Raw genomic sequence first — 23,636 nt, 5'->3', positions numbered from 1 at the left:
TTGTTCGAAGGTGCGTCTTGTGTAATAAGTTAATGTTCTTGTTATACAGTAAAAGAATGAATTCTCAATAAATACAGACATAGTGTTTAATAAAATAGCTTTCGTAGATCCATCATGTTGACTTTAATAAACAAGTAGAGTCAGAAAACATATCTGTAAATGTCTATACAACATACGAATTCATTGTTACTTCTTTAAAGTAACTTAAAGCACCTTATTTGCAAAACTTTCCATTCTTTATCTCTTTACAAGTATAGTTAGCATGAATAAATGTATATAAAACGCCCTAAAGTATAATTAATCGTTGATAAAAAAAAACGAGTGTTAAGAATTCTGCTATATGCAAACCCCTTCAATGATCACACGTATCACATTTATATCTCAAATTAACTTTAAACACATAGGAAGCTCTATTGATAAAACAGTCAGTTTACATTAATGTCTAAATCTTTATAATATATTAATACTTCGCAAATAGAAGTTTATAAGCGAGTGTGAGGCTCGAAAAAAATCATTTTCTATGACAGTTTATTAATTGATTGTTCTTAACTATTTACAATAAAAAGTACAAATCTCCTATAAAAAGAGAAGGAGAGGGAGTAGGGGAAAATATGTTTTGCAAGACAAATATATTTTTCAATTTGTTAATGGCGGTGGAAGCTTTCAACAATTTCTTCAATGGACCTTCCCTTAGTTTCAGGCAGAAGGAAGAAAGTAAACAAGAAAGCAATAGCACAAATAACGGCGAAAATAAGGAAAGACCAACCTTGAATTGCTGCAAAAATAACAGGAAAAACTTGACCAATGACAAAATTCATGGCCCAATTCATGGCTGTACAGGCAGCACCAACAGCAGAGGATGCATAGATGGGGGTTAATTCGGAAGTAATCATCCAGGGAATTGGACCAATACCAATAGCGAAACTAGCTACATATAAAAAGACAGAGGCCACCAAAAGGTTACCAATGTTATATCTGTAACCAACAACAAGAAGGACTGAGAAGAGGAAAGTACCAAATTCAGCAGCGAGAAGCAATGGTCGACGACCAGAACGATCTACCAAAAACATAGCAACGATGGACATACCAAAATTAGTAAGGGTAGTGTAAATAGCATAATATTGTGCTTCTTGTGGAGAAACAGCAGATTCAAAAATGGCGGTAGAATAGTACATGACAGCATTCATACCAGACAATTGCTGGTACATGTGGTGGAATAAAACAATACCAAGGATCTTGCGAATAACCGGATCCTTGAAGATTTCAACCAAATTCATAGGTGGGCGTCTTTCATCATCATCATCAGCCTCAATATCATGGGATGTCTTATTTCCACTTTCGTTAGCGGTGTCATCATTGTCAAAGCCTTCATCCATGTTGGTATTCTTTAAGGCATCCTTTTCATGCGAGTTTTCCTTTAAAATGCGAGCAGCCTTCTTTTTACCAAGTTGACCAGCAACAATATCAAAAAATTCTTCTGTAACATCAGCTGTACCACGAAGCTTTTGGAGAGCAATAAGAGCATCTTCGACACGGCCAATAGAAATAAGGTATCGAGGAGATTCTACACATGTGTACATGACAAAAATTTGAATGATACCCGGGATAGCAACAATAGCAAAGTTAAGACGCCAGAAAGGAACGTTTGCAGTAGGTAAACCAATAATGGAAGATAGCAAGATACCAGTGACGACAAAAAATCTGTTATGGAAGGGTTAACAAACATTCAAACATACAAAAAAAAGATATTTACTGGTTAAATGTACCCATCAATCCTCTTCCTTTACGGGTAGAGATTTCACCAAGATAAGTAGGGATGACCAGGGAACCTAGACCGCAAGAAATGCCACATAGAATACGACCAATAATGAACATAGCTGTATGCACAGATAGTCCAAGAAGAATACCACCAAGAATAAAGCCAGCATTATTTACAACAATAGTCAATCGACGTCCAAGTTTAGTTTGGATATGACCACCTACTAAACTACCAAATAGACCGCCTAAACAAAATGAAGAAACAGCAAAACCCCTACATAAAATAATTTAATTATATTTGTTCATGCACACTTTCTTTTTTGCAGTAATCATTTACCATAGTGATGTACTCATGGGCAAACAATCAGGAAATGCAGGATTATAAGTATGAGCATTTCCTGTGGAACAAGCGTGTGTCACTGTTGCTGGCACATTTGTTGATCCAATCGTCCACCCGTTTGAGAAAGCGCCAATAGCAGCAACAAAGCCACAGTACACCATGTACTTTGGCATAAACAATTCACGGGAATCCATTTTTATTTAAAATGATAAAGAAAGAAAGAAAAACGGTTGAAAAGAAGCAGGTGTTAATCTGATTTTATTTATGTCATTTTTTCAAGATCCTATTTAATCAGGAAATAATAATCCCGATGAATAAATCCGGTTGGATAATATTGAGCTCATATGTTTCAATTTCACTAGATAACTTGATTTCTACTAAAAAATTATTTTCTGCAAAGTAAAAAAAAAAAAAATCGTAACACTAAATATTTTATCTTTTAGATCTATCTCTTTAGCCGATAAAGGGTATTGCTATAGTTAATATAAATTTCAATAGCCATCTATTCTTTTTTTTTATTTTTCTCTCTCTAACTAATGAGCCAATCTTTTTTATCGTTGTCATGCCATTTAAAGCAACAATGAATTACATATTCATTTCAAGGACCGAGATCTATCTGAGTACAACGTAAAAGTTCAACCACATTTCTTTTCCTTTTTTAGAATTTGTATGATATCATTTATTACAATGGATACAAGTTTATGTTTTTATTATTTACAAATTTATCAACATGAAAAACGGTGGTGGTATTAGAATTCTGTAAAGTATTTACGATACGGATCAGGTTGCGATTGACCATAGGGCACTTTTTCTTCTTCAAAATGATCAAAATTACTTGCATCACCAGCATTTTGGACTAGTGGAATATAAGGTGCTTGTACCTGTCTTTTAACTAATCCATCAAAGTCAATCGATTTAAACCAAGGGTGTTGGATGACGTCTTGTGAACCAGCTTTCAGATTTCCATACCGACTACTTAAATCTGGTGTTAATAAATGTCGAAGTAAATCTACAACTTCTTGACTGAGATGTGGAGGATAAACAGGTTTGCAGGTTATTATCTTTTCATAGAGTCTAAATTGATTCTCATCATAAAACGGCGCAACGCTGGAAAAGAAAAAATTGTGTTAGATTTTTGTACTCGAAAAAATGAAGGGTACATTATTACCCTGATAACATTTCATATATCAAAACACCCAGGGCCCAATAATCTACTGCCTTGCCATAACCTTTTGACTGAATGATTTCTGGTGCTAAAAAAAAAAAGTTTAGTGTGATTTTTTCCTATTCAGAATCATCCCACGATTTACCAAGGTAATCTGGTGTTCCACATAATGTCCATGTAATGTCTGGCACAGATTTAGCAAATCCAAAATCAGTCAACTTGATATGACCACGAGCGTCAAGTAAGATATTTTCAGGCTTCAAATCTCGATAAATGATGTTTTGTTCATGAAGATGGCATATGGCTAAAAGTACTTCTGCTGCGTAAAACTTTGCCGTCTGTTCTTCTAGTTTCTAAAATATAATTGGTTTAAATCAGTTTACCAAAAAAAAAAAAAAATCTTTTTTTTTTTTTTTTTTTTTACTTTGCACTTTCTCATGAAAGAAAATAATTCGCCACCAGGAACATACTCCAAAACCATATATAGATTTGCGTCATCTTGAAATGAACCCCACATGTTGACCATAAAATCATTTTTGACTTTAGCCAAAACTGACCTTTCACTTTTCACATGTTCTACTTGTCTCGAATTCATAATATCCTTCTTTTTCAAAACTTTGATAGCACAAAATTGGTGATTGGCCATAGATTGAGCCAAGTGAACTCTGCCAAAAGAACCTGTGCCTAAGGTTCTGATAAGCGTAAAATCGCTTAATTTAAGTTTTGCTGATGATCGTCGTTTTGGCTGCGGCTCGATTTGCTCTAAATTTTCCATTTTTTCTGACAAGTCTACATGTGTTGATATCTCATCACTTTCTTTTGATAAAGATCCTGAAGGTGTATGCGGTGGTGATTCTGGATAAGAATCACTTGTCAATTGTTCTATAAATATTTACAGTCACTACGGATATCTTGCCGATTGTGTACATAATGTTTATATGTCAACTTACGAAAGTGACAATTATTCTTGCTATCTGAATGAACACCATCTCTATTGCGCTTTACAGAAACTAAAGAAAAAAAAGAAAGGAAAAGAGAGAAATGTTAAGTTGTTGATTGACACTGACAGTGCTAGTTTTCTTTCTTTCTACCTGGCATTGGATGAATCGAGGAATTGTTATTTAATTGAGAAATAAAAGCAGGAGGCTTTGTTGGTAATGAGCTGTTTTCTTGAGAGTTTAATTGAGTTAATGAAGACATTGAAGGAAAAAGGAAGAAAATGAAGTTGAATGAAAAGAATTAAAAATAAAATTGACAAGAATTCATGCGATTAAACATGTAAATTTCCTTTTTAAGAATTTCTGAGTCTTTATTACGCAATGTTTTTCTAAGTAATTTTCTTTAATATTTTTGTTTACAAAGTATTCGATCATGAATCGCAAGAACAAATTAAATTAAAGGATGCATGTATGTGTATAAATAAAAGTATAAATCAAGCCATTTTTTTGTGTATGTAAACTGATGATATTTACAACTCCTGAAAGTGTCTAAATGAAATTTTAAATTCATAGAAATCATGCTTTTCAAATAAGCTGTGTGTAAGGAAATAAAAGGGAGGTAATACGTTCTCTTTATTGATGAACAGTTATAATAATAGAAAGTGAACATTGTATTGGTTGTATAAAAATAGTAATAGTTTAATTTAAATATAAGTAAATCATATGTGTGTCAAGCCTCATGGACTTTTTTTCTAAAATTAAAGTCGTACTATAATAATTTAAAAATCGTAGGTTAGCAAAGTCAAATGTCGTATTCGTCCAAAGATTTTGCACTCATCAATAAACTTCATGCCGTAGACACAGAGAATGCTGTCACAAACAAATACATCAAATCTTTGGAACCCAGTGATTATCATTTGTCTACAGTGTCTTAATCTAAAATGAGACGATTTAATATAAATTAAACACTTTAAAAGGTAAAAGAGATGAACGGCAAACTTTTTTGAGACAAGTGAACAAAACAAATTTGACAATGCAGGTTCTTTTCGTAGACACATGTTCAAAAAAATGTTGTCGAGCAACCCCTTATATTACTGTTCAAAGACTTACACTGTATCTGGGATTAATGTAGCGGTAACTACAAAGGATTATTTGGTCTTTTCGTCGGTCGACTAGTGCTAGCTGATGATGACGACATATTCTTTCTTTTAGAGCCGGTGGAGAGAGGTTTTTTCGATCTGCAGAAATGTTCTGGTCTTTCACCATTTGCACGCAGGCTGAAAAGGATGTGCCTAAAGTTTAACGTAGCAGCCATATCACGATTCCAAAGACGATGAAGAGGAACTTTAGCAGTAGCTTCCATTGTGCTCATCACGTCATTTAAACATTGTTGATTTTTGCACCTGAGCAGAAATTATGAAAGCTTGTTATTTCTTTTTTTATTTGCATATAAAAAGCACTTACCTTAAATGGCCATGACGATCTACAACGGGATATTTTTCTCTTTGATATGGTCTAGGGTTTTGTACTTTTTTAAACGTTTCAAGTCCACCGTTGTGGCAAGAAGGGCACACACTAGAAGTCCGGAACTCGTCAAAGAGGTACACCTGAAAGCCTTCTTTGGCTAGCATTCTTCTCATCCCGACGCCTCTAATGGGTTCATGATACTTTACATTTCCTGCCGACCAGTTACCAAGTATTAAGATAGCATCATTCCCAAACCTCTCTCTAAGCGTCTTGGCTAGCCGTTTGTCTGCTTGTTGCTAATTAATAAAACTTGAGAGCTTCATTTTTCTAAAGGGTAAAAACCACCGGCACCCTGATCTTCTGCTGCAGGGCGATCTTCATTTAAATAGTACGCTTTCATGACTGGGGTGACTTTGGCTCTTTCTTGAAGATACTCGACAAACTTGTCTTTGTTAACAGTCGAAGATTTGAAATGCGACAGGGAAACCTCTGCTGCAATCACTTCTCTTCAAGTTGTTCCTGAGCTTCCTGAATTTTCTGGATTTAGTTTCGATTGCTTTTTGGTTGCTTGTATATCGGAAAATCATTTTATTTTTCAACAGTGCTCTTTTCATGCATACAGTAAAGCAAGTCTCGACGTCCAGGATCAATTAATACACATTTGCCAACACCAGTCAACAAATCTTCTTTTCCCAACTTCTCAATGTACTGGAATTCATCTGCTTCAATAGAATTTGGCTTTCCACCACTGCTGCCACCTTTCTTCATTGTATCGTAGCTTTGCTTTAACACCGACACACCTACGCCATCTGTGTATATCGTACCTCTAAACTTCATGTACTTTCTTTCTCCTTGTGGTTTCATCGCCTTTGATGTAACATCAAGAACGGCTCCCCATAATACTTCTTTATCCAAGTGGCTGATGATGGAATTCTTCAAGATTTGAGTATTTAAAATATACGTATCAATCGTCATGTACAATTGTATGAAGCTCTTTCTTGATGGGAAGCAATTGAATGATTTGTTTTGAAGCGCTTCACACATGCTTGATAGTCTATAGTACGCTTTTATGTGTTTGAGAGGGTTATCTTTACAGTCATAATAGATCGAGCCTTTGGCAAATCGATAATATGTCGAATATGAGTCAAAAAGATTACGGATTACATCTAAATCATTTGAGGAAAAAAACTCTTTAGGCATATCTTCAATGTTTCTTGACGATATAGCCAGTTTGACCTTGCTTATCTGCTCTGTTATTGTCTTTATAGTTGCCGCAATCTCTTTCTCTGTTCCCCCCGTTCTTCTTCATCTCGCTTTTCAGTGCCTTTATTATTTCGTTCTTCTTTAAGAGCAAGTTAAGAAACATACAAACTTTGTTTCTGAATTGAATCTTGACCCCATTCAAGTAAGCAGTGACAATCTTTACCGCTTCATAAGATGCTATCTGTTTAGCATACTTCATATTAATTGGCTCGTACGAACAGCACTGAAAGTACTGGTGTCGATAGTTGAGTACTAGCCCTTTGTAAGTTCTTGATTTTGATGAAGCTTTCTGTTTGTCTGGCTTGTAGTTATTGGGGAGTGACAAAAAGACTTTTTTTTAAAAAAGTCAACATTAATGAAATTCTTCAAGGGAAACGCAGGGTTATTTTCCAGTTCATGAATAAAGATGTACTTCAAAAAGGAGAATGTATGTGACACAAGGATATGACCACTAGCTACAAGCGTCTTGAGTAGCGGAATATATTGTAGCTTCCATCCAATATCAGCGATTGAACTTTGAACTGCTATGATCTTTAGAGGCAGTTCCATAAAGAAAAAGAAAAAGATAAAATGACAGCGTTTTTTATTACTGTTGTCATTTGTGCTATCATTGTCTTTTGACAACATAGTGTCACTGATAGAGTGGAGTTAGAACAATGAAACAATTCTACCTTATACTACAACATCTCCAAAACAGCACTTTATTTGTTTTCAAAGAATGAGAGCAAATTGTTGTTACAGCTCATTACAAATTCATATATAACATTAAAGTTCCTGAATATTCTTTAGCCTAGAGCTCATTAATTCAAGCCGACTCTTTTATTAAATCACATCCTTGAATTCTGTATAATTATTCATTCGTTTTTTTATTAATAAACCCCCAGTCAATAATCAAGTATTATCCTTTCAATTAGACTGTCTGTCTACACATATCCTTACCTATTTTTGTCTCATTCTTGTTTATCAATTCCTACAAGTCCTAGTTGTATTTCGCACCTCAAGCCCTTAATGTTATCCTCTCTTACCCGCTTGTATTTACCTATCTAAGCTTCTTACTTCCTGTCCAAATTTTCTTTTCTCTCCTGATTTGAAACAGTAACTTATTGCATTTGTCACTGAAAAAAGCTCGGTTTCAGCCTCTAGACAGAAATAGAGAGACTAATACTCAAGCACTCCCTGACTGGGTATGTAAATGGAGTGTGACCGACATTGAGCTTTGAGAAGACTGCGTCTTTCTGGATAAACCTCTCATCTATATTGACATGAAGGATATCATAGCATTGTCAAAAAAAAGGACCTTTTGCAGTGGTGGTGATGTCAAAAGCAAGAGCAAAAGTAATCACTATCTTAGCTGCAGTCTCTGAATCTGGTCTGATTAAATGCCGTCTGAGACTCCCACAGGCGCCAGCAAAAGAAGAAAGAGGACTGGTCATTCTAAAACTATTATCAAAGAAACTGTGGCTGGACATTACCTAAGGCTCCTTAAGTCTACAATGTATGATATGGACAAATATAAGCACATAAAGTAACGTTATTGGTAATGGATAATGTTCCTACTCATAAAACTGAGGGTATTTAAGAATAATGAATCTTGAGGATGTCAATATGCCTATCTTCCATCATATTCATCTGAGCTCAGCCCATTGAGCGATTTTAGTCAGTTATTAAGAGCAAAATTAAGCGAAGCAGATTCATGGAAAATGAAATGTTGATGGCTCGAACCAGCGAAGTATCTGACTGTTCAAAGCTGAATAATTTTGAAGGCTTTGCCTTTCATACTTACAAACACTTAGTTAAATGTTACAATTGAGAAAAATTGTTATATTCTTTTTTACCCTACCAAATCACCAAAATTATATTATATATAAGCGCATAAAGAAAAGTGATTTAATCATTATAGGCTTGCGACATATTTGATACGGATTTTGTGATGTGTGTTTGATGCTGTTACACATTTGTAGCAAGAGCAAAACGAGTCTAATAAAGCATACCCGCATACTATAATACATATTTGATATAAATCCATTCAATTATCCCAAATAGGTTTCGTTTGTCGGTCTCGGAAAACTACTATTGTTGGGGTGCCCATTGATTGCATGCCTTTGAAATCATTTGTGTTGTCAATCGAATCTTACGGATTGGTATGTAAAGATTAATAGAATCAAATTTAGTTTGTACGCACTTTCACCAGTGATCTTCACTAAATTTGAAGATACTTAATAAGCCGGGTTAAGTGATCATGCACTTTTATTATGCCAATTCCAGCTTGAAAAATGTTCGAACTCCATATATCTCGTTGTCCTTGGTAAGCCCCAATAAAGGTAAGTTTTTCTTTTCTTTTTTTTGGCCATGTTTTGTTAACACCAGCGCTGGTACATAGTATGTGGCGGTGTTGTCGTGTTTTTCCATTTATATAGACATCATGTAAGCCTGATATAATCCACAAATTTGTTCTGTCCAAATTATACTTTTGACAACACATAATAACAATTATGGCATCATGAGATAATTTGTGTTACTAGTTGGAATCAGAAACAATTCCATCTTGGTCATGCCTAATTAAGCACATCTATGCTACATAGGAATTGAGATTTTTGAATAGTAGGGATAGCTGCTGTTGTAAAGATTATAGGGACGTGCCGATAATTTAATCGAACAATTATTATCGAGTTATACATAAGAAAGCTGTTACTCATACTGCAGGATCATTTGTTAATTCGACTTGTTTGTCTTTTGATTTTCTTTCCGTGATATATAAGGAAAGATAAATTTAATATTTTTAGTCATAAAGACATTTTAAAATCCAAGCGCCAAAATTCAAAGTATCAAAGAAATAATATCCTCTTGTTGAGATATTTTATAACTATTTTATTATTGCTGCACAATAAACTATATTCGTTTACCCTTTGTCTTGCGCGTAATTTCATCGAAAGCATAATTATTCTCTGCCACACGCATTGATTGAACGTTCATTTGTGCTTTACGCTCAATGGCTGTATGTGCTTTGTAGCTCAGATCTAATACCATGTCTAATGTTGGATACGCCACAATGAATTCAGGTTACTCACATTTTTTAATAAACAAATACTTTTAGAGCTTTGTTTCTTTCAAAATCAAGAAAGCCGGGGAGCAAAGTGAATTCAAAATGAAGGAGTATATGACATGAAGTAGCGGATTTTTGTCTTCCATTGCGATTAAATGCAAGACATTGTTATTATATAAAGAGGTCCTGTTTGATATATCAAAGGATTATCATAATGTTCTATGGTTAAAGAATGGTTACATAAAGTATTCATACTTTCAATTAAACTACATGCGCTCTACCTTGAAATCTGAGTTGTCTATAATATTATAAATAAAAGATCTAGTCAAACTATCTCCATTTTATTGAATGTGCAAAAGGATCATGACATCCACAACCCCTCAAGGTGTTTAAATGAAATTTTGAGCATGTATATAGGGAGATAAAATGATGAGCAGTAGTAATAATAGGAGCGTATTGGATTGGTTGTATAAAAATAGCAGCAGTGTGGTTTAAATATAGCACATATCTGTAGTTCCACTTCCACTCCCACTTTCCCCCCTTTTTTCATTTTTTTTCCGGAATACAAGACCGTCCGCAGGATAGTTAATTTTACCACCCGCAACACATTTTATCCTCTTTTAATCACAAATAGATTGAGTTGATATTCTTTTGGAATTGGGACATTTCTCTATGTTGATTCAGTATGCCTTTTTTTTATATACCTGAAAATATATTTCAAAAATATCAGTCACTTGAAGGAAACCAAGATGGATTAAACATATACCCTAAAGATTTTCAAATAGTTCTTTTTTCTTTAAAATACACATTCCTTCAAGCCGTTTCGAATGAAAGCAAAATAAGTAAGTTTGACATGGTAAATATAAATGAACAAATGTAGTAAAAACAATAAGACAATGTATCACTTGAATGTAAAATCAAGTAGCTAAAGTAAGGAGAAAAGAGTAGAGGGACAAGAATGAATCGCTTTTAGCTTACAGTAAACACCTTTTTGAGTAGTGATTTACATGAACAGAATAAGTTTATTATATAAGTATTGATACTCTCTTTAGCAAAAATATGCTTTGAGCCCTGATAAAAATCAAAACCAACTCAAAATGGAAATCTCCCGGATGCACTTAAAGAAAGTCCGGGAATCCGTGTCCTATCTTTACTTACCTTTTCGGATCATCAGGGATGAATCAAACAGCGTAGTACGAAGATGTAAGGTATTTAAGGAGTTGAGCGAGAACCCAAGAAATGGTTTTGCTTTCAAACAATTGCCGATCTCCGGTTTATCATGTTATATAATACTTTTGATCAACAAACCTTTAGTTTACTTCACGTGTAAATAATGGGCTTTTACTATTATTATTATTTTTTTCAAAGGGGCGCTTGTCACATCAAATATAATTTTTATCCTCACTTTAAAAAAAAACAGCATGCCTTCTTTTGAAAGTGGCGTATCAGGAATATTCTCTGCTGTTATTACTGTTTTCTTTTTTATATAAATGCATAATAATAACAGTTGCCGCGTTTCATTTTATGCTCTCAAGAAAGACAGTGATCTCTTCTTTTATTCTATTAACTTGGATAACACTACTTTCATTTACACAGATGGGAAAAAAAAAAAAAAATAGGGAGAGAAGCGCATAGAGAAAAGCTCCCCAATATATTGAATCATCATTATGTTAACATACATTATAAAGTACGCCCATTCGATCTTATGAAGTCTGCTTCTTTTCACCCCCTTATTTTTTTTTCTTAATTTAGCTTTTACTTTTCACCATATAAATCAAATCAACCATATTCCTTTCTTTTTTAACTCCATTGTCCTTATTTTTTATTCCCCCCCTTTAAACACTCTTTTTCTATATAATCGTCTGACATAAACACCTTTCTCTCTCTTTCTAATTCTTTTTTTATATCTATTTTATAAAAATCATTATGGACATATCACTATCTAAAGCAAAATTTATTGAAAATCTCCGTATTATTGATACTCTCGGTAAAGGAGCCTATGGTCAAGTATGTTTAGGGCTTCATGAAGAAACCCAAAAGTTTTATGCTATTAAATCATTATCCCATCGCACTAAGCAGCAACTGTTGCAAGAAAGAATGGAAATCGGAATTCACGCACGCCTTTCCGACCACCCACACATTATTGAATTGAAGCGTGTTATACGCAATGAAGAAACGAATCAAACGCATATTGTGATGGAGTATTGTCCAGAAGGTGACTTGTTTACGGCAATTACTGAAAAAGGTTTATATGCAGGCAATCACTTGCTGATTCGAAAAGTATTTTTGCAATTGTTGGATGCTGTCAGTTATTGCCATCAAAACGGTGTGTATCATCGTGATTTGAAGCCAGAAAATATCCTGGTATTTAATGGTGGAAATACAGTCAAATTAACCGATTTCGGGCTAGCTACAACAAGTGCTATATCTCAAGATTATGGATGTGGCAGTACATTTTATTTTTCACCTGGTAAAACAAGGATTTTCTATCTTTAACTTCATTCACTAATTGGATATAATAGAATGTCGAGGTGATTTACTTCGGGGCGCTAATCATATTGGTTATGCCACTGCACCTAATGACATTTGGGCATTAGGCGTCATCTTAATCAATTTAACTACAGGCCGCAATCCTTGGAAACAAGCATCTCTTCAAGATGAAACTTTCTGTGCTTACCTTAACAATTCTGATTTCCTACTTCACATACTGCCTATTTCAAGAGAACTCAACCGTATCATCAAATGCATCTTCTGCATTGACCCTGCACGACGTATCGGCCTCAATGAGCTCAGAGAACGCATTATTCGGTGTAAATACTTTACGCGCACAGCAGAATCCGATAGATACGAGCGATTGTATTCCTCTTCAACCCCCTTGCAACTGCCCCCTTCTCCACCTGCTACACCCAATCGTACTCGCTCACCTTCTCCTGTTGCTGCCTGTCAAAAAAAAGCCACAAGCAAAAAATATGATGATGATATGCTCATTCATGCTATTCCGGCAACATTTCAAGTCTAATTACTTTTATTTTTTATATGGCCTTAACCTTTTATGTATATGTAATCTTTGAAGCTCTCACGCTCGAAAGTTGATCTTTTGAAACACTCTTAATATGTACCAAAACTATTTATGTTATATTCAGTATCATTCCTCATCACCTATATGCCTTTATGCTTTTGTAATACACTTCCCCTTAAATTTATGTACAAATAAAAAAACAATATAAGACCCTTTATTCATCGTAACAGTCAAATAAGGAACATTGGTCACAAAACTTAAATAGAGCATTTACCCCCCTCCTCCCCCCTTTTTTTTTGCTGTATCAAAATCTCAATATAATTGCTCATTTTTTTTTACTTTTTTCTGGATTAGCATTGAATAAAAGCGACAAAAATTCTAGAACACACTTTCTAAAAATGGACTATGGCGATAAAAAATTGATCTTTTTGCGCCTTGATTTCTGTGCAAAGATCGTGATCACTGAACCCTCCCCTTTTATGGGAGCTTTTGAAATCTCTGTGATCGCTTCTCGGTAATAAACGATGCATTTTTTCTTTTTCTACTTTGTTCAAAAAAGATTTAAAAACAAAGTTTCTATCTGAATATTAAACACATAATGCGTTTTTATATCTTATCAACATCCTCTCCTTTCGTGAGTCAAGTATTTAAACTCTTGGTCTATTTGAGGTTATGGACTAGCTTCTCCCTCAAAACGTGTTTTTTGGACGAGCTAGCTGCCAGATATTCTATGGTAAATATCAATCTCGAAAAGTTGGCTGCAGGAAGAAGACCACATAAAAAGCTCCTTTCAAAAAACATTGCAATTAGTATGCATACAACTGCCGCATTTATATGTCTTTAGTTCAACCTCAGCTATTAATAAATCTTAACAAAGACAAAGGATGTGGCTATAGATCTTACAGACCGCACTTTACTTTTAATATGTATAATTAAAAATGATTAATTTACTTCTTTATATCAAACAATAAAGACATGCTTCCATAATGTTTGGTGATGATGGCATGGGAAGGGGAAAAAATAACCAATAGTGATCACAAGAGCAGATTGCCACCACACTCTTTATCTTTGTTTTGTTAACGTTGTTATTTGAGCTTTAAATTCCTGCATCTTACTTGAGGATGATGCTGGCTACATACGTCTTGATCTTTCCTTATTGTACATGTACATCCTTTACTCTTTGTTAGTAAAGAGTCAACTTTAATTTTAAATGTCTCCTAATGTACTTGATCAGGTTCGGTTCAGGTGATTGAAAGGGCCAAGGCAATACTGAACTTAATTTTACGCGGTAGTAAAGAGGCTACATAAAAATTCCGCTTGTTTTCTAATGTCATCATCAAACGTGTTACTATCCAGTTCCATCTTGGCTATACTTTGCTTTAATTGGCTGATATCTTTCTGTTATGTGAAATCAAGATTTATCAATGGTCATTATACTTGATATGCAAAACTATGTACTGTTAACTTACAGAGTCTAAAATTTCATCAATGTATGACATTAACTTATTATCAATGATGCAGGTATCTCTTGAATTATGTTCAAGTTTATTTTTCTTGTATTCCTTGTAGATGTCTTGAGGGAAATAGGGTCTGTGAGATATACCCTCGCCACAGCAAATGATGTTATTTTTTGCTGGGCTATACTTGTGGATCGAAGCATCAGTTTCTGCATTTCTAAGAAAAAGCTTCCACTTTTCTTCTAAACTGTTACTATCGTTATTTTCAGCATTTTGATTATTATCGTCGTCATCTTCATCATCGATTGATTTTCGCTTCTTGCTAGTCTCAGAATGACAGTTTCTTGGGAAATTTAGTTCCTACGTTATTTTTTAAATCATAGAGTTTTTATCTACTCACAACAACTTTTTAGTGCTTACATTGGCAACATAAACGTCATCCTTATTATTGTTGGTAATATTGATTGCTCTGTGTTCTGACGCCTTCGGATAAGTCAATTTCTTGAAGTCTTTCTTGGTCATCTGTGATTATAAATAAAGGTGAATCCTTTTTTCTTTTTCTTTTTTTTATACCAGAGCTTTTGATTACCTTTTTTTTTTTTAATTGTGAAGCAAAAGTCTTGATTTCTCTTGAAATATCTTCATTTTGCGCAATTCAATCCAAATCGTTAACGAATTTGTGATATATTGCCTTGACTTCTTCAATAAGTTGTTTTTTGTATTTTTTGTCCATTTGATCTAGATATTTATTGAAGGTCCAATCACTTGCATTGTTTTTTTGAAAGTTAAGCTACTATTTTCTTCAACTTCAGATTCAAGCACATAATCTTTAAATAGATTAGGGCAAGATATTTTGCAAAGTAATTCTAGTGCGTGATAATTTCTATTGAGTGTTAATTTAATAGAAGGCTTTTGTAATGAGTTGTTTTGTCAAGCCAGAGAAGAGAGAGGGAAAGAACCGGACAGGAACTAAGAAGCTTGGATAGACAACTAAAAGAGGACAAAAGAGGGTGGCGTTAAGGGCTTGAAGGTGTGAACTGCTCCTCCTCCTTTGTGATCGCGTTCTACGAGATCGGCGTAGTGGTGTTGGATTTTCAACGTGCTGAGAAGTAAGAGAGGAAGGAAGTAAATTTTGATGGCCCCATAGTCTGTTTGGATAGGATATAATCTAGAGCAGTCATTTTGACATTGATATACTCAAATCCATGGAATGCTATACAAGTCCACACCATAACGCTTCCACCGCCATATTTTACAGCTGAGGTTATGTGATGAAGTTGTAATGCGCTTCTAAGCAGAAAGTGAAACAGAACTTTGGAGCACTTCTGACCTTCCTGAATGTTTCTGAATGGTAGTGGCATCTTTCTTGGCCTTTGGATGACTATACAAACCGTTGATTTGAAAAGGCCCAAAACACTAGCAATCTCCTGAAATTTATGTTTGGCCGTTGCAAAAAGATGATAGAAACCCTTTATTCTTATAACTATTCTCAAGCCTTTTCAAAAGTGTTAATGTTGTTTGATCTCATTTTAATCGAAAACAAAAGAAAAAGAAAGACAAAAATACAATTTATTCATATGGAGTGCTTTGGATAATATTGCTCCATACCCTATCAGATTCAAACTTTTTGTCAAAGAGTGTAATTTTGATACATAAATGTACTGTGAAAACCCAATATTTGAGGAAGAAGTTTAGTAATTTCCTTTTTAAGAAAACCATGAATGACGTGTTTCTGGAATTTCAATAGAGAGAGGGTAACACAAATTTATACATTTGGAGCACAGTCCAGCTTAAGAACGGAAAGAGAAGAGGAAGTTTGCTTGAAAACGATTAAATAAAAAAAAAAGAAATGGAAATTAGTCAAATTTGACAATCACAATTGGTAATAATCGCTTATTTTATTGATCAAATTTCGCTGTCCCTTCAATCGAAATTAGACTAAAAATACTGTAGTAAAATAAGCTGTTGAAATTTAAAAATAAAAAAATAAACAGTAATTGTAATAGTAATATATATATGAATATATGTGTACTTTAGTATACTTAGTTTAGGAAAAGAAACCAGTTCTACAGAGTGTTCATAATTTTTAGAAAAAGACAATGAAAAGAAGCATGTACTTGTCTTACCTGTTCCTTGACATAAAAGTTTTTGTTAATAAATGCAGAGTTTTTGATACGTTTAATTTGATACAATCCATATCTAAAGTCTGAATATCATTTTGTTGCTAATTGAGGTATACTGTAAGTACTTGGTTTGATAAGTTATGTAATCTTACCTTTTCAAGCAAGTCATCTAACTTGAGGTCCACAACTAAGGCTGGTTTATCTCGGCCTTTATAATAAAGTGAAATAATAAAGGTTCCAGGAACGGGCGACAATATACTTAGGTAAATCTGGCTCTTTGTTATGTCGTTTATCTCTGAAATAACACCTTCCTTTTCCAACTGCTGGCGTGTGAATTTGCATGGCCCTTGTATATTTGTTGCTTTCTTTTTGCTATTGCTCACTTTGCCATCTGTGATTTCTACCCCAATACCAACTTGTTTTTTATTGTTGCCAAGGTTCCCGCCACCACTGCCACTTTGTATTCGAACGTTTTGCAAGTAAGCTTTGTAGCTTTCTAGTTGACTCTTCAAATAATTATTGTGATCAATGATTGTCTTATAAACACTTTCAAGTGAGGTCAGTTCTTTCATAACTTTTAGCTTTAAATCTCCAAGATGTGCCAGTTCTTGAGTAATTTCTTCCACAAGCAGTTGATAATTATCGCTGCGATCGATGACCCCTGCTACTTCAAGCTCTTTTAACATATCTTTTAATTTGATGCCTTTATGCACAAGTTGAGCATCTTTGGCTGTAGCTGCTGTTTCAGTAATCATATTGAGTTTTAGGGGAGGGCGTGAAAGGTAAGGTAAAGAACGGATAATTTGAACAAAGAGTGATTTAGTCTCCATATAGAGAATATCATTTTGAGTGATATTATTTTCAGACATAAGAGACATGGTCAGGTCTAAAGGTAAAAGGTTGTAAGATGAATAGGACTATTGCACTTTTTTTATATTTACCTTGTATTGGCATTTCCCATCGACTAAACAAAGGGAGTTCAAAAGCTTTATTTTCTTTACGTGGTACTTGAGTAGGAACAGTACCTATTTCACTTAAAAGGATATGTAAATGTTCTGTTTCTTTTGGCGCAAGTACATTAATGTGTTGTTGAATTAGCGCTAATGTATTATATATTTCATTTGGTGTAATACTGATTGTAATGTCCTTTTTACTCAAAGCCATATACTGATCCATTTCCAATTGTTCATAAAAGTCACCTACTTCACAAAGATCATTAAGAAATTTGTTGGTACGCTTCTTATTGGCTTCTACAAATGAATTTGTCGGTATCATGTATGTTTCTTTAGAGTGCGTAGGTTTGTTTGCTAAATTTTGAATCATTTTTGCCAACTAAAAGTATGTATGTTAATATTATAAGATATGATTCGTAAACAAGATTACCAATGTTAAAGTAATACGTGAATTGGGTCCTGGGATACGATCTACAAGCATGTATGCCTGAGGTGTGACGATAGCTGGATTAACGAACCTTAAAAAGAAGAAACCACCAATTAAAGAAGATATAGCATAGTCAGTGGCATCAGGATATTTTCTTTTTGTCAATGATCTGATTTGCTTACAGATCCATCGAATCCCATAAGGTATTTGATCCAAAGAGTCTATGATAGTAGTTAAGAATCCATTGGCTATTTCTATAAGCGTCTTTATTCTTGGTTCAATGATAGACTGGACAATTGGGTTAGCAGATGCTACTTCAGCTGTTACACTCTTTGGGAGATCTTCGGTAAAGCCCTCTAGTCTGTTTTCCACTAATTCTTCATAGACCTGTGTTAATGGTTAGTAAGTTTTTAATTTATTTATATTATCTTGTGTCTTTGTACTTACCTTCAATGGATTGATTTGCAGGTTGAGGTCTTTATCCTCCAAAAAGCTGTTGACTTTATCAGACAATAAAGATTTCAAGTAAGACTGCCCAGGCCCCCTTCTAGTATAGGTGGTCATCATACGCGACACAGGTGTATTTGCTCGTAAAAGTGAGGCAAATTCAGTAGTCGTTTCAAATTGTGCAGCCAATACATTCTATATAACTGTAATTACTGATTTAATTTTTTAAATTATAAGCTCCGCTGTACCTGAAACATAGTCAGCAACAAATGCTCTTCGCGACTCTCATATTGATTACCGTAAAGAGTGAACATGACAGTTTGCAACAAGGTATCAATTTCAGCTAGACTGACTAGCCGACATAGTGTCGCAATGTGGCGTGGCTCACTTTGTAAAAGATAGAATAGATTTCCATATTGTTGCATTCGTTTCTCATCAAGGTAATGACTATTGTCATCTTCTTCATGTTCTTCTAAGCGACATACGACTTCATTTTGCTTAAAAAAATAACTTTAATTTGCTGCTTTTAATTTCTTTTTTAATAGTCTTACTTCGTCTAAAGCCATTCTGTTCTGAATCAATAAGCCAATTCGAGCATCTAGAAATCTGACATCTCTTTCGCGCATGAAGTTCTTTTTTGATTGTGTTGATATTTTTGTTTTTAGTTCACGTAAGCGTTTTTGAGCTAAAGTTATAAGTCATTAATTCTTTATATAATAGAATAGATGTGGTCTATTGATACCTCTTGCTAATTCGTCCTCTACTTCAACATCTTGTTCTGCTGCCATAGAATAAAATACAGATACCGAATATCGTTTTGAACCTCTTCCTCTGTTGCGACTTGAGTATCGACTATTTGCAGCTGCTGCAGCTACTGCTCGACCAACAATTGAGTTTTTATGTGGATAGCCTAAAGGCTGCACCATTCTAGTTCTTTGATCAGTCATTAAAAAGAAAAAGAAGAAAAAAAATTAATTTGCACCAGTAAATTTAACTTTAAGCATAATGTCACACAAATCAAACCAAAAATACAGTCATTTCTAAAATGAAAAACTGGATTTTATTTATTTAATGTCCAATTGAGCGTAAAAAAAAAAAAACCAGACAGACAAGGTCAATCAAAGGAAAAAAAAAAAAAGAGAGCAAAAATCCCTTAAGGAACAAGGATGAAAAAAGGTAAAAGAGAAAGCGAGTTGTAAAGGAATCAGAAAGTTAAGGATGAGAGCTGAGCCAACGAAGGAAGCATTCAACAAGAAAAGCGATACTCTGAGGAGGACAACCATGTTGTTTTGTCAACTTCAAGAAGGATTAAGCATATAACAGACCAAGAGTCAGTCCATCGTGGGGAAACAAAGGAGTGCGTGGGGAGTTTATTAAAAAGGAATGATAAGGGACCAAAAATGATTGTAAGAAGACAACGTCATTGAGGCGTATCAAGACAATTGACAACATGTAAACGTCGACTTCATTGTTGGATCAACTGACATTGTTTTTGGGCACACAGGTTTTTGCACGACATCAAATTCCAAAACCACGACTTTACTTTTTGAAATGATTGTACTTGCACAACAATACAATGTTTCCTGAGATAATTGGTCTTAAATTACAAAATAACTGGTTCTGAAATTGAAAAACTGGGCCTCGAATCAAGAAAAGCTTCAGATCAAATTAATCCAATTTTTTTTTTTTTTTTTTTTTTGGTTTGGTTTGTGTTGCTTCATCAGATGCAACATTTATACGAAGATGACTAAGAAAATATTATTGACAAATAGTACAATGATCCTACAGAAAATAAAAGCGATTATATGCAAATTGAAGTTCTACAACTATGCATCAGCAAGAACAATGAAAAGATTTCCAAGGAGATTCCAAAATTACAAACTCCTCAAAGAAAAAGTAAAATAAAAATTGCTACAACATACAAAATATAATAAACACAAATTTATATGCTTAATTACAAAAATGCTGCTAAACCCTACAGCTGCTGGAAAATAGCTACAAATAACAAAGCTCAACATCTTAAGATGGTATAAGCGATATCAAAAAATGGGGATAACTTCTCAAATGGGGCGACGCTAACATGAGTTGCTTAAAAAACCGCACTTTTATTCATGAGTCCGCTTTCCATATCAATATTAGGAGAAGCATAGCATGGTCAATAAAAGGGACAACCTCCGTAATCAGAGCTCCTACTATAAGAATGGAAACGCATACAACCCTTGGTGCAATTTGTACTTAGGGGACAGAGGACATTAGTTTAAGAAGGTCAAACAAGCAGCAATCGAGAAGAAAGAAAAAATTTAGTGAAGAAAGGCACAGGAAAAGGTTACAGGGACAACTGCGGAATACTGCATCAGGTACTTGAATAATACAACGGACTTACCCAACGAATATCCAAAAATTAAAGAGTTTTATCTCGTTATAGATGGTGAATCGATACTTCAGAACAAAGAAATTGAGGATGTTATTGTTCAAAGAGGATAAAAGTGTATTTACTTTCCATTCTATTCTCTAGGTCTAAACCCAGTCGAGCGGTTCTAATAAACTTTTAAAAGCAAATTAAAAAGATTTATTTTTGCTCAAAGAAGAAGCCCTTTCAACTAGAATAACCGACATATATTAAAGGTAAGCGTTAAGATCTTTGGAGAATTCACAAGTCCTTCTGCTTCGAGCTTTGAAAAATTGTTTTAACAAAATATGTGTTTAACAAGGCATTATCTTGAAGATATAAATAAGCAGCTATTAAATACACTGAACTTGTATTTTAATTTGAGATGAGCTCAAGTTTTTTTTTAGATCAACACAAAATTTATTTTTAATTTAAAGTTATAATATTATTGTAGTCAGCAGAAAACTGGTTGGTTCCTATTGTATTGATATCAAAGGTAGTATGAGCGGCTGACTTCACACGATTTCCGTCTTTAAGCTGTAGGTAAAGATGACATTAATATGTATATTTTTTTACTCTCGTCCGTATGCTACGTTTACTATTCATGTCTTTGTTTTCAAAGTAATTCTTTGCTCGGATTATGTGATAGATGTAACCTCTAAGACTTTTCATGGCCAGAAATTCAACAAGCAAAGATAGATCCTAACATTAATAATAAAAATAAGCATATAAATCTTACAGACACTTACCACTTTGAACGTAGCCTACCATCTCAATTTTCTTTGTTGTTCTGTGACTCAACTGTAGTATTTGCATAGTTTGTACACCATGTCTTTGAGAATTTTTGGCAGCTTTGATCTGAAGTCATGATGGTATTTTTGCAGTCGATCTTTCATAAAACGAAGCGGCTCTACAGGCACCAAATTCGAGCCTGGTGTTACTAGTTGAAACAACATGGATGATCATATCTGGTTTTGATCCTATTTTCTATGCAATCTACCCTACAACTGTTTCAAGATCACTACTTACTGTTGACAGATAAAACAGAAAAAGATTTGATTCGCCAAATTTGGTTTTTCATTGATACCAGCTTTAGTGATGTTAAAGGGGGATGTTTCAAGGTAAGAAGTGGATTGGCATGAAAGTTTGATTTTTATTAGCCATAGTTTTAATTTTACTCCCAGCGACGAGACAGGATGCTTAGATAGTACACGCAAGGAGCTCAGGCTCAGATGGATGTTTTGGTCAAGTAAATCTCGGCTATGCTGAAGTTGGGGTTTCTTTTAGACCTGGTGGATATCTCGATACGATTAAACTGCTCAGTATTAGTACAAATAAGGCGCTTGCAACAATGAATTAGCTTTCGGCCATAAGTCTCCATCCCAAAGGTTCTAGTCCACTCCTTGCCGTCCGTTTTTATACGCAAATAATCTGAGCTCAACTAGAATATGGCCTTACAATTACCAAATTACGTCGTTCCTTACAAGCAAATTTGAGGATGCACAGAACACTTGTATACGCCGCATCTTTAGTGGCTCTTCTCGGTCCTCTACCAAAGCGATGCTTCACCTTACAAAACTACCTTCCATGCAAGATCGTCTTACATTTTCTAATCTCAATTCCTTCTTCACTCCTTTACGCTTCCAGATAATACTCTACTCTCTCGCTTATTGTGCTACATCCATCGTTCTAATAGTCATTCACAATAGTATGCACTCTCAAAGTCACCTTTATGGAAAAAAATGCCTACCTCACCTTGAATCCCTAGACAAGCGAACTCTAAAACAGATCCAATTATAGTTCCAACAAGACAATCTCTGTTAAAATCACTCCTTCTGTAACTCTACACTTCTTTCACTATTCGTCCAAATATTTCCTTGGATCCTATCTTATGGCTACCAATTACCAGAATAGAACGAATTCGCTGTGTGCGTTGGCGTGTCAGATGGCTCCCTCGTGGTACATCCAGACCATGCCCTTTCCATCCTTCACAGACACTTACAAAGTCCCATTCTATTCAGTATCTCAATATGAGCCGCTGATTACAATTACCTGAAACAATAGTTGGTCCTCCATCCTTCGTTATGAACAAATTACCTCAACGAATACCACAGTCCTTTCAAGCAGCACTACCTTGGTTCCTTAAATGGCCTACTATCTGCACCATCCCCCATGAGCTCGACTACCTCTGCCATGACAAGTTTCCACCTTCACCGCCACCCTATATTAGGCAAAGATTCCTTGAATGGCTCCACAATGCCTCCCGCTAGTGTTTATTACACATGTTACCTTTTCCTTCTCCCTAAGCATTTTTACTCTTGATCCCATTAAGGGTTTTTAGCTTCTATTCATTTCCTTTTGCTCTGATCTGGGCGAAAACGATAAAAACTAAGTCATCACGCGCTCATTTGGGTTTGTAAATAAAGTAAACGTTTAAACGTATAGAAAACACCAATGCAATATTAGACATCATGCGCTCAAAGTGGTCATTAATTTTTTATAAATAAATATCAAAATTTAAACGTATAGAAAACACAAGTTTTAGCAGGATTTATATTAATTTTTTGCTTTGTTCCTCGAATAGAAAAACTTGTTTATTCTCTTTCTTGCCTTCTATAAACTTCATACATTAACAATGGTTCAACTTGATGATTTCTTTCAAGTGATGCATTGTTTTGAATGCTTACACAATTAAAGTGTTAAATTTGTGTTCTACTTTTTTTCTCTTTGGATGCATATTGGTAACTGGGAAACACTAGAAGAGTTGATTTAAATGCGTATTAAGAAAAGAGAGAGAAATAGAAAAACCACATGGTGAATATTATGGCCAATTCAATAAGGATAATA

The 23,636-nt window shown here is 34.5% G+C and overlaps 9 protein-coding genes across 9 annotated transcripts; 3 read left to right on the top strand and 6 right to left on the bottom strand.

The window, feature by feature from the left end:
• Positions 1-644: 644 nt before the first annotated feature.
• Positions 645-2,292, bottom strand: RO3G_08146 (uncharacterized protein; the record flags this gene model as incomplete). Its single annotated transcript, XM_067662736.1, has 3 exons — positions 645-1,701; positions 1,754-2,032; positions 2,096-2,292. 3 exons carry the CDS (start codon positions 2,290-2,292, stop codon positions 645-647), a joined length of 1,533 nt encoding a protein of 510 aa, XP_067518837.1.
• Positions 2,293-2,847: 555 nt separating this feature from the next.
• Positions 2,848-4,463, bottom strand: RO3G_08145 (uncharacterized protein; the record flags this gene model as incomplete). The annotated part of the gene is made up of 6 exons (XM_067662735.1): positions 2,848-3,172; positions 3,267-3,351; positions 3,409-3,616; positions 3,688-4,145; positions 4,214-4,273; positions 4,355-4,463. 6 exons carry the CDS (start codon positions 4,461-4,463, stop codon positions 2,848-2,850), a joined length of 1,245 nt encoding a protein of 414 aa, XP_067518836.1.
• Positions 4,464-5,339: 876 nt separating this feature from the next.
• On the bottom strand, positions 5,340-5,564 carry RO3G_08144 (uncharacterized protein; the record flags this gene model as incomplete). Its single annotated transcript, XM_067662734.1, has 1 exon — positions 5,340-5,564. One exon carries the CDS (start codon positions 5,562-5,564, stop codon positions 5,340-5,342), a length of 225 nt encoding a protein of 74 aa, XP_067518835.1.
• A 692-nt stretch (positions 5,565-6,256) lies between these two features.
• RO3G_08143 (uncharacterized protein) lies at positions 6,257-6,643 on the bottom strand (the record flags this gene model as incomplete). Its single annotated transcript, XM_067662733.1, has 1 exon — positions 6,257-6,643. The coding sequence occupies one exon, from the start codon at positions 6,641-6,643 to the stop codon at positions 6,257-6,259; it is 387 nt and encodes a 128-aa protein (XP_067518834.1).
• Positions 6,644-9,170: 2,527 nt separating this feature from the next.
• On the top strand, positions 9,171-9,359 carry RO3G_08142 (uncharacterized protein; the record flags this gene model as incomplete). The annotated part of the gene is made up of 2 exons (XM_067662732.1): positions 9,171-9,252; positions 9,349-9,359. The coding sequence occupies 2 exons, from the start codon at positions 9,171-9,173 to the stop codon at positions 9,357-9,359; spliced, it is 93 nt and encodes a 30-aa protein (XP_067518833.1).
• Positions 9,360-11,900: 2,541 nt separating this feature from the next.
• On the top strand, positions 11,901-12,993 carry RO3G_08141 (uncharacterized protein; the record flags this gene model as incomplete). Its single annotated transcript, XM_067662731.1, has 2 exons — positions 11,901-12,444; positions 12,497-12,993. 2 exons carry the CDS (start codon positions 11,901-11,903, stop codon positions 12,991-12,993), a joined length of 1,041 nt encoding a protein of 346 aa, XP_067518832.1.
• A 398-nt stretch (positions 12,994-13,391) lies between these two features.
• Positions 13,392-13,511, top strand: RO3G_08140 (uncharacterized protein; the record flags this gene model as incomplete). The annotated part of the gene is made up of 1 exon (XM_067662730.1): positions 13,392-13,511. One exon carries the CDS (start codon positions 13,392-13,394, stop codon positions 13,509-13,511), a length of 120 nt encoding a protein of 39 aa, XP_067518831.1.
• A 665-nt stretch (positions 13,512-14,176) lies between these two features.
• Positions 14,177-14,972, bottom strand: RO3G_08139 (uncharacterized protein; the record flags this gene model as incomplete). The annotated part of the gene is made up of 3 exons (XM_067662729.1): positions 14,177-14,293; positions 14,463-14,810; positions 14,871-14,972. The coding sequence occupies 3 exons, from the start codon at positions 14,970-14,972 to the stop codon at positions 14,177-14,179; spliced, it is 567 nt and encodes a 188-aa protein (XP_067518830.1).
• Positions 14,973-16,373: 1,401 nt separating this feature from the next.
• RO3G_08138 (uncharacterized protein) lies at positions 16,374-19,188 on the bottom strand (the record flags this gene model as incomplete). The annotated part of the gene is made up of 9 exons (XM_067662728.1): positions 16,374-16,388; positions 16,577-16,582; positions 16,726-17,459; positions 17,515-17,905; positions 17,957-18,340; positions 18,401-18,595; positions 18,649-18,897; positions 18,952-19,085; positions 19,143-19,188. The coding sequence occupies 9 exons, from the start codon at positions 19,186-19,188 to the stop codon at positions 16,374-16,376; spliced, it is 2,154 nt and encodes a 717-aa protein (XP_067518829.1).
• Between the last annotated feature and the right edge of the window lie 4,448 nt (positions 19,189-23,636).

Source organism: Rhizopus delemar, genomic scaffold, assembly GCF_000149305.1.
Source record: "Rhizopus delemar RA 99-880 supercont3.6 genomic scaffold, whole genome shotgun sequence".
Lineage (NCBI taxonomy): Eukaryota > Fungi > Mucoromycota > Mucoromycetes > Mucorales > Rhizopodaceae > Rhizopus > Rhizopus delemar.
The sequence above is the reverse complement of the archived record's forward strand: the minus strand, read 5'-3'. Positions and strand labels throughout refer to the sequence as shown.